General features: G+C 31.7%; 2 protein-coding genes across 2 annotated transcripts; one reads left to right on the top strand and one right to left on the bottom strand.

Moving 5' to 3' along the window:
• Window positions 1–162: 162 nt before the first annotated feature.
• Window positions 163–3,052, top strand: LOC105119690 (pantoate--beta-alanine ligase-like). Its single transcript, XM_011017858.1, has 4 exons — window positions 163–915; window positions 1,656–1,769; window positions 2,200–2,331; window positions 2,608–3,052. The coding sequence occupies exons 1-4, from the start codon at window positions 319–321 to the stop codon at window positions 2,722–2,724; spliced, it is 960 nt and encodes a 319-aa protein (XP_011016160.1). The 5' UTR covers window positions 163–318; the 3' UTR covers window positions 2,725–3,052.
• A 762-nt stretch (window positions 3,053–3,814) lies between these two features.
• On the bottom strand, window positions 3,815–6,846 carry LOC105119689 (vesicle-associated membrane protein 722-like). Its single transcript, XM_011017856.1, has 5 exons — window positions 6,496–6,846; window positions 5,977–6,118; window positions 5,148–5,268; window positions 4,777–4,839; window positions 3,815–4,235 (listed from the first exon to the last, which is right to left on the bottom strand). The coding sequence occupies exons 1-5, from the start codon at window positions 6,683–6,685 to the stop codon at window positions 4,092–4,094; spliced, it is 660 nt and encodes a 219-aa protein (XP_011016158.1). The 5' UTR covers window positions 6,686–6,846; the 3' UTR covers window positions 3,815–4,091.
• Between the last annotated feature and the right edge of the window lie 2,836 nt (window positions 6,847–9,682).

The raw sequence follows: 9,682 nt of genomic DNA, 5'->3' as shown, positions 1-9,682 counted from the left end.
TTACTGTTGAATCAATATACAAGTTCAACTGGACTGGATGCAGGGGATGGTAGCATGGGCGGAGGGAGCAAGACAATTTGACCTACCATATGCTAAAAAGCATGGACCTTTTGCACACAGCAAACCACCAAACACCATTAGGCTTTTTAACTAAAAAAATAGATCAACAGAAAGAACCAAACCGCCACTTGCAGGTTGCAACCTTAATACCAATATTCCTCTGACATAGCCATGCCAGTTGCCAAAACTCATCCCTTCAAGTCTTTCTATCTAAATCTCCACCGCTGAAATATTCACAATCCCTGATAGCTTGTCCGAATGGAAGCGTCAAAGAAAGAGCCTTTGATAATAACAGACAAGGAGCAGATGAGGAAATGGTCAAGAACTATGAGATCTCAAGGCAAGAGCATTGGCCTTGTGCCCACAATGGGTTACCTTCATCAGGGCCACATATCACTCGTCGAAGAAGCTCTAAAGCTCACCAACCTCACTGTCGTCTCAATCTATGTGAACCCAGGTCAGTTCGCTCCCTCTGAGGATCTTTCCACATACCCATCTGACTTCCATGGTGATATTAGCAAGCTCATGTATGTTCCTGGTGGTGTTGATGTTGTTTTTCACCCCCATAATCTTTATGACTACGAAAATGACATGAAAAGAAATAAGAATGACAAGGGTGCTTGCAAGAATTTAGAGGATAAAGGGGAGGTGGTGTCATGTTTGGAGGAGTCGGGGATGGGGCATGAAACATGGGTGAGAGTGGAGAAATTGGAAAACGGTTTGTGTGGGAAGAGTAGGCCTGTGTTCTTTAGAGGGGTTGCTACTGTTGTCACTAAATTGTTTAATATCGTCGAGCCTGATGTTGCTGTTTTCGGTAAGAAGGATTACCAGCAGTGGAGAATTGTTCAAAGAATGGTAAGACTTTTCCTTCTTTTTTTTTTGTTCATTGGTTTTCTTTTGATTGAATAAGAAATAGGAATCCTTCACGTTTCTCAGAAAAGAAGTAAACTTTGGTGAATCGATTGAAAATATTAGTTTGCAAGAAAAATTTGCTTGTTGCTGTCAAAGATTGTGAAATTTTGTCTCAAGTACTTGTGCGTTTCTCAATAATCTTTTCAAATATTTCATGTGGTTTAGCACAGGATGATGATGTTCTCTCTCCCACGGACCCTATTTGAGTGGGACAATGGCCTTTTCTTAATGCAGTATTCTATTGTTCACTGTTAGTATTTATAATAGAGAAAGTTTCGGATGTGTTATGCAAATTTGCATCAACTCAATGCTTCATGTGCATCTTGTAACTGGATGATAGAACAAAACAGCAAATGTCAATGTCATCATGCTTTGTAAAGATGGTTTTATGGTTCTATCGCAACTTGAATTTATGATCCCAGTTCATGGATCTCTTGGTTCAAGAAAGAAAAATAAGAGTATCGAGCCATTTCTTCTTACTCTTTTGACAGATATTAGTATTCAGAACCACATTAGCATTAGTGTCTGGGTTTGGTTTTCAAGTTGATCTGTTTTTTCAGTATTCACCTTATAATACTTCTGAAACACCTGGTTTGGTTTCTTAATTTGGTAGGTTAACCCAGCCTTCTTGTTTCTAGTGACACTTTCATTAAATGGTGTGTTTTTTGGTTGACTTCCTGCAGGTTCGAGATCTTGATTTTTCCATAAGAATAATAGGTACAGAGATCTTGCGTGATAATGATGGCCTTGCAATGAGTTCTCGCAATGTACACCTCTCTGCAGAAGAGAGGAGAAAGGTTCTTCAAATGATCCTTGGAACTTTTCATTTTCAATTTCGATAGAAGTAGATTTGCTTATTGCATGCAGTCATACTTTCAGCATGAGGAAACTTAAATTACCCCTATCCCTTGGTTTGTTAAGAAAAGAATTGCCAGCATCAAGAACTCTGCCTTATACTTTTGATTGTTAAAATCCCTTTCACTAACTTCCAATTATAGATGATCAGCGTTCACAAATAAATTTGCATTTTGCTGGAGAAAACTCTCACTGGCCTTTTGCTACTTAGCAAGTAGATTAAAAAAAAAAATAGTTAGCTTCAGATATTTCAACATGTACTTTTAAGAGTAGATGTTTTACTTTTGCATATGCATATTAGCTGAAATGGTTCAATCATATTTTTTGTGCAGAAATTTTTAAAGAGTAGACGTCCTTTTATGCTTTGTGCAGGCTTTGTCTATAAGCAGGTCATTGCTGGGTGCTAAATCCTCAGCAGAGAATGGCCACATAAATTGTAGAGAATTAAGAGACTCAGTTATCCAAGCAGTAAGTGAAGCTGGAGGAAGAATCGATTATACCGAGGTGAGGATGCAGTGTTTGTGTTCCCTAACTCTGCAGTTTAAACTTTATACTCGGAAAACAGAACACTTGTTTTCTTCTATTCTCTTAACTACAGTAGCAGGTATTTCTGAAACTGATGACAATACAGTGACACCATCTGTTTAAATACGAAGTGGAATAAAATGCATGAACGTTAGATTGTCTCGACTTGATTGGAATCTGAGTTTTCTTGTACTATTAGTTATATCGATCCGATCCGAATCGTTACGTTCTAATTGCATTGTTTCTCTCTATCAGATTGTAGACCAAGAAAGTTTGCAGGCAGTGGAGGAGATCAGTAGTCCAGTGGTGTTCTGTGTTGCTGCCTGGTTTGGGAAGGTCAGGCTGATAGATAACATCGAAATCAATCTATGAGTTCCTATTGCCATTGTAGACCTAAAGTTTGGAGGAATTGGAAGAGATCAATAGTCCTGTGGCGTTTTGTGATGCTGCCTGGTTGGGGAAGGTCAGGCTGATAGATAACATTAAGATCAGTCAATCAACGAAAGATTTTTGTTTTTCTTCTCACTGTGCTTGATAACCATGAACATTAGGCGCTTTTTTATGGCGATTTCACTATTGTTTCAGAAGGGCATAGAATTTGTGAGGCGGGAACGGAACCTCTTTCTGAATAAATTGAATACCATTGCAATTCTGACAAAAGCAACCTTTCAAAAATATTCAAAATGATGTTCTTGGCTAATGCATTGAAGTGTATCACAAAGATATGTGGACATACCTCAGCTATGCCCCCAAATTGTATTAGATTCTTGATTGTATCCCTAACAATTTTCTGAATCAGATAAATTAACTTAATTTATTTTAAAAAAACTAATCTAAAATAAAACCTAATTCAGACTAAGCATGTTTGAGAGCTTGGTCCTCTTTGTTTTTTAAAGTGTTTTTTATTCTAAAATATATAACAATAATACTTTTTTAATTTTTAAAAAATATTTTTAATATCTGCACATTAAAATTTTGAAAACATAAAAAACATATTAATTTAAAACAAAAAAAATTTATATTTTTTTTAAAATGCTTTTCAAACACAATGCTTAACAGATATAGAAGTTACCACAATGACATTTATAACACCAATATTCACTAGCAATCACTAGCCATGTAAATTTTATGGCATTTAAAGTGTGTTTTTCTGGTTTCTCACTAAAATAGACAAAATAAATGAGAAAACATTGGTGAATTTTTAGTTGATTTTGGATTTAATTCTCGTTAACTTTCTCTTCACAACGAGTCAAACATTAAACCCAAAAAAATAACTAATAGAATAAAATTAGTTAATTTCGATGCATTATAAAAATTTCCATTTCCTTTTCCGTTGAGATGTGATCCCTAAACAAGAAGATCTTTGAAAATATTTATTTTGAATGTAAACAGGTCTGCATACACTGAATAATCAGGAAAATTTCAAACCCCCGTGTTCTGAACGTCTTTCAAAGCATAAGAATTTCAGAGCACTCCAAAAAGATGGGAAATATGGGTAAGATGCCATCTCCACTTTGCTACTATCCACTTCTTGAGGTAATCAAATTCATTGTATTTAACCAAAAACATATCGAGTAGTAAATGAATAACAAGGAATGGCCGCACACGTCAAGAAATTGTAAACAAATCAAAAAGAAAAACTATACAGGCACTGTCGTATGATACAGTCACTTGAAGCCACAAACTATATAGCAGAACCTGGTACGTGTAACCCCCAAAAAAGTAAAGGCAGATCATCTTCAGCATTTGAAGCCACCACAAATAGACAATACTATGATGATAATCAGGGCAATCAAGATCGCCAACACTATCAGCTTTATTTTCATGTTCTGCCACCACATTTTCCTCCTTATCTGGGTCCCGTGCTGCCTGAAATCTTGTGCCTGGGACAACACAACAAAGGATACGTTCATTGGTCAACAAAAAGAAGGCAATGGCAACGATCAAATACAATTTATAAACCATAATTATGTATAATAAACAAAAATGCAAAACCAAGCATAGCCTAGCATGGAAATCCTTTGATTCTGGGTAAGTTTGCTAGCAATGAATGAAAGGAGTAGTAGCCACCAAACGATGTTTGTGTTTTTCGTAATATGGATTCTGTTTGTGTGTTGAAATGTTAATGCCAGTCCATGCTTCGATGCAGATGATAACTAGATGTATAAAGAAACCGTAAAGCTGCATATTTTACAATCTCATTACTATATGTCCGCAGATGAGCTTCGGTAAGTCGCCTAATGCCTAAACATATCATACCCGAGCAAGTTTCATTTTCCGTCACTGGAAGCTAGGAAATTGAATCAGTAATTAAGCCATTGGCGCACTAAAATCTATCCATTTACATCTACTCCCAGCATGGTCAAGGGGATGGTCAATTTTGCTTTGTGGGGAAAATAAGAAAAGATAAATCTACCCGCTTACCTGAGAGTGAAGGTTATCTGTTTTGTCCACCAGAAGTTCAATTTTCACTCCCCGATCAAGAACCTGCAGAAATGAACTTCAATCTCTCAAACATAGCTCCATGTCTCAGTTTTTAATTATTATGATCTATACTGACATGTTACTAGAATCTTCCCAGTAAAAACAAACTAATCTAAAAATTAAAAGACCATACAATATAAAATGAACTTAATTAATCGACATGATAGCTCCACAACTCTGTTCTTATTTTATATGATCTGCACTAATATAAAACCAGAATCTTCCCTGTAAAACCATAATCCTCAAAAAAAAAAAATTCCGTAATCCCTTTTGGTAGTTATAAAAAAAAAAAAGAATTAACAATGCCTTACCTTCTCTATGTTTTCCATCATAACACCTTTCACTTCAGAAACCTGAGCTTTCACTTTGGCAAGCTTGCTGACTTCCTCTGGATGGTCCATACAATACTGCATCTGCTCCTTCAACTTCGGCCTAAGTCAAAAAAGGACAACTTTGTGACAACAAATAGATTTATAGCATAGTGATGCAGGAGATTTTCTAATGTTAATAGGTACGTCGAATGGGGCTGAAATTTTGTTAGAAAATTTTGCAGGCTCTATTCAGAATGTATATGTAATTATAGTAAAAGTTGTTTTCCAAAGTGTTTTTTGTTTGAAAATATATTAAAATAATTTGTTTTTTTTTTTAAAAAAAAATATAATTTTGAAATTAACACATCAAAACAATTCAAAAACATAAAAAAAAAATTAAAACTAAAAAAAATTCAAAAAATTTCAAAAGCACAGTGAAATCACAAAAACAAATATTACCTTATACCTAGGGTTAAAATTTTATAGCAACCCAAGAGACCTTCAATAAGAGCCAGAAGTTACTGTTCTAAATTTATTATATTGATTTTAACATTTATTTTTTATATAGATTAGAATTTTATTATTATTTTTTATAATTTTCTGGTTTCCTTGTTTATTTAAGTTTATTTAAGTATATGAAAAAAAACATCAGTAATAAAATTGCAATTAATTAAAGTTTCTAAGAGATCCTTTATTTTGAAAATTTTATGTTCTTGTAATTGTTGTGTTTCTCGTGTTATTTTCGTCATTGTCAAGGAGACACTGCTTCCTCTTCTTCTTTTTTAAAGCATAATACTGCATCCAATAAACAAATGACAAGAAAAATTACCCAAATTCTCTGTTCAGACTATTAGCAACCGCTATTGCAGCTTTCCCCCCACCATATCTGTTGGTAAAATCCTCCTTGATTCTCTCGAGATAGGCAATCGGAATCTGTCGCCCCACAGACTCCACTGCAACTACACAGTAAGCTGCAAAAGTTCCGAGATGCAACCGTTAGTTTGGAAACTTTTAATTGCTATTAATTAAATCCATCACTTATGTACATCCATTTCTACAATTCTAAAGCTTAAAATAAATAGAAAGATATATTATATACTCATAAAACATCAATAATCAATATCTACATCATCATTAAAAGCTAAGAAAATTCTAGTATAGTAAATTAAATATTTCTTTTTTTTCAAATGTTTCCCCTAATAGCCATCATCTATAACTGTCTGAAATAAATAAAAATACCATCTAGAACACAAAGGCATAAAAGGATCACAGCAAAACGTATAGATCAGATCATAAAGAGCGCTAAATCAATTAATCAACGGGAGGGCGAAGGGAGGGAGGGAGATACAAAAGCCGTTATCGACGAGGTAGTTGAAGGTGTGGCCATCGCAGTTGTAAGTGAACTTGTTGTTAGTTGCAGGAAGTTTCTGGAGACACTGAGCGGCTATGCTCGCGAAGTTACCAGAGAAATCGGTGTAATCAGCCAAAATCACCGTGCCTCGAGCCACGAAGCTGTAGATCAACGATTGTTGCCCCATCTACTGAAAAAATAAGCTCTAACCCTGGGAGAGAAGCTGGGTTTCGTAGCAGCAGAAGCGGAGATGAATTTTCGAAGACGAGAGAGTAAATAACGAGACTTTCGTTATCGCTTGGAGGTGAAGAAAGCTTCAAGGTAGGCAGGTAGCGTACCGCAGCATTTGTTTTGTTTATTTATTTATTTATTGGGAAAACCACCCTCGGAATTTTTTATTATTTTCGGAAAATGCCACGAAGTTTGGTTTTGAATTTTTTTTAATTTGATTTTGATTTTTTAATCCGAGATGGACCAAGGTCGTTTGCGAAGAGTTTTTCTTCTCTTCTAGAAGAGAAGAAAAACCTACGAGAGAAGAAAATTCATCTCTATTTTTTCTATTTTATTTCTAATTTTTTTTTTATTGAAAATCAGGAAATAGAATATATCTGCATTTAAAAAATTTTAAATTTAATAAATTAGAAAATACGTTGAGGTATTTTTTTCATTTTCCGTTGTAAGGACTAGATTATACAAACTAAACGTATAAGGACTACACTGTAAATATACCAACCTCAGCCTTCATTAGAATAGCATTGTTTAAGTGTTTATAAGACGAATTCAAAACCTTTTGTGACTATTATTATTATTATAGCATGATTCAATAAGATTCTTATCAACGTCTTAAAAAAATCTAAGGAACCTTATGCTAAGAATATTAAAAAAAAAATATTAAATTAAATTTCTTATCAAACAAAATTAATTAAGGTCAGAAATAAAAAAAATTAACTAAGTTATACGAAGTGGATGCAATTGACTCCAAAAAGAGTTTGATCACCATGTAGGTTATTTTTATTAAAATGATTTTTTAAAAAATAAAAAAATAATATTTTTTTTATAAATTTTGGATGGAGTCAACCAAATTTTATTGAATTAATATTTAACCCACTATAAATTAATTCCATGCAACCTGTTTCAAAACATAAACAATATTTTCCTTAAATCTTACATTTACCAACAGAAATCGTAGCAGATCTATCTTATAAGTTTAAAAAATAAAACTTATTCTTTTTTTTTTCTTCCACTAGCTCATTATAAAGGTTTTCTTTCCAAAAAAAAAATGGTGCTTTTTTAATACACGGCCATATTAATACTTCAAAAGTATTTTTTTATTTTTAATTTATCAAAAGTATTATTTCACTTATAAATTGAGACATGGATAGCAACGAAAATTTAATTTGAATTTGACGTGTATCGACTAGATCTGAATTGATAGAATTTTTGGACTTGATGAATAATAAATAAGGTATAGATATTGTCACACTTAATTGAACTCAACTTAAACTATATATTTATATTATATAGATATATTTATATAATATTTATTTTTTTAATACAATATAATATAAACATTTTTAATATTGATATAAAAAACACGTACGCATACATATACATATACATATACATATACATATCATATTTTATTTTTATTAATCAATAAATAATAAATTATAGTAGATAATTAATACTCATGAAATATTAGAATTCCATGTATAGTTATAAATATCTAAATTTTTTATCTAATTATTAACGAATAGGATATAAATATCAAAAAATTAATCATTGATATCCATTATAATCCTAATATTTTCTAACATAGAAGTACATAGCTTTAAAATTATTTTAAAAACACATTTATTGTATCTTTATTTTTTCAATCAAATAAATTTTTATCTTTTTTATCCAAAAAAACATAACTAAATAATACCATAAAAATAGCTAGTGACTTATTAAAAAATTAGGTGGAACACGTGTTTTGTGAATGGAAAATTGGATTTATACGTAGAAAGGAACACACCCACAACATCATTTTATTGTTTTCCAACACAAAAAATAAAGTTGAAAAATTATAAACAAGTGTTTTTAGTTTTTCAATTAGAAAAGTTTTATTTTTAAACAATTCTTTTCTTTAAAAAAAAATTGGATTATCTCTTCAATACTGAATAATTAACCACTATTAAAGCTCCCTTTAAATTTGATTTTTCTATGGTTTGTGCCTCATTTATTTTTGGAAGCTTTTCATGTTCATCCATTAATCCAATCCGAATTACAATAGGATGGGTATTCAAGTACAAACTTTCTTTAGTTCATATGCTCAATAGATAATCTCGATAGAGCATGTTGTTTTCTATATAGTTTTTTTTTTATTTAGTTAGAATAGTATATTAAATTTGGCTTAACAAGTCAATCAAATAATCCATCAATCAAGAACATAGTTTAAACTGAATTTTAAATCAAATAAAAATTAATTAGGTTAAACCTATTTGACCTAATTAAAACTTAATTTAACATAAAAAATATAAAATAACATCATTTTATTTTAAAATTAAAAGATTGGTGGATCAAACATAATTAAAATAATCCATCTTTGACGTAATTAAAAGATTATTGATGATCAAACACCTAGGCATAGAGGTTCTTTGAGGATTATCAATCATATTTGGAAGAACAATTTTGAGGTGTTTAGGGATGGTTTGGCCACCAGTTTCACAATTATATCGCATAAACTTATCGGTCTGAACCAAGCTGGAGAATTAGGGTTGCTACTTTTGAAATAAGAACAATATTGGTGGCACTAAATGGCTTAGGACGATAATTATTTTCTATAGTATTAAGGAATGTCATTATCATCTATATGCCAAACTTATAGATAAAAAGGGTTTGGGCATAGGTTGTTTATAACTATATTTTAAAAAAATTTAATTTTTTAATTTAAAATTATTTTATATATTTTTAGTTTGTTTTGATATGCTGATATTTTAAATTAATAAGTTATTAAAGTATATTTTAATATATTTTAAATAAAAAATAATTATTATCTATTTTCAAATGCCTTATAGAACTTGGTAATTTTGTGGGGTGAATTTGATGAATGTTTGGTCCGATTTGTTTTTTTAAATGAACTTAGTCCCTATAAAATGTAATTGAATTATTGTGATTGACGATATCATCCAAAGTTGGAAGG

This window comes from Populus euphratica, unplaced genomic scaffold (assembly GCF_000495115.2).
Source record: "Populus euphratica unplaced genomic scaffold, PopEup_1.0 scaffold3365.1, whole genome shotgun sequence".
Lineage (NCBI taxonomy): Eukaryota > Viridiplantae > Streptophyta > Magnoliopsida > Malpighiales > Salicaceae > Populus > Populus euphratica.
Note: the sequence above shows the minus strand (reverse complement) of the source record. Positions and strands in the feature narration are given on the sequence as shown.

Bases quoted from the DNA above. Each gene is read 5' to 3' on its own strand.
- LOC105119689 (XM_011017856.1), bottom strand. From the start codon at position 6,685: ATGGGGCAACAATCGTTGATCTACAGCTTCGTGGCTCGAGGCACGGTG. The intron at 6,119-6,495 runs GTATCTCCCTCC...GAACTTTTGCAG, and splicing joins CCTCGTCGATAACGGCTTTT to CTTACTGTGTAGTTGCAGTG. The intron at 4,236-4,776 runs GTAAGCGGGTAG...GTGTTGTCCCAG, and splicing joins CAGATAACCTTCACTCTCAG to GCACAAGATTTCAGGCAGCA.
- LOC105119690 (XM_011017858.1), top strand. From the start codon at position 319: ATGGAAGCGTCAAAGAAAGAGCCTTTGATAATAACAGACAAGGAGCAG. The intron at 916-1,655 runs GTAAGACTTTTC...GACTTCCTGCAG, and splicing joins GGAGAATTGTTCAAAGAATG to GTTCGAGATCTTGATTTTTC. The intron at 1,770-2,199 runs GTTCTTCAAATG...TGCTTTGTGCAG, and splicing joins CTGCAGAAGAGAGGAGAAAG to GCTTTGTCTATAAGCAGGTC.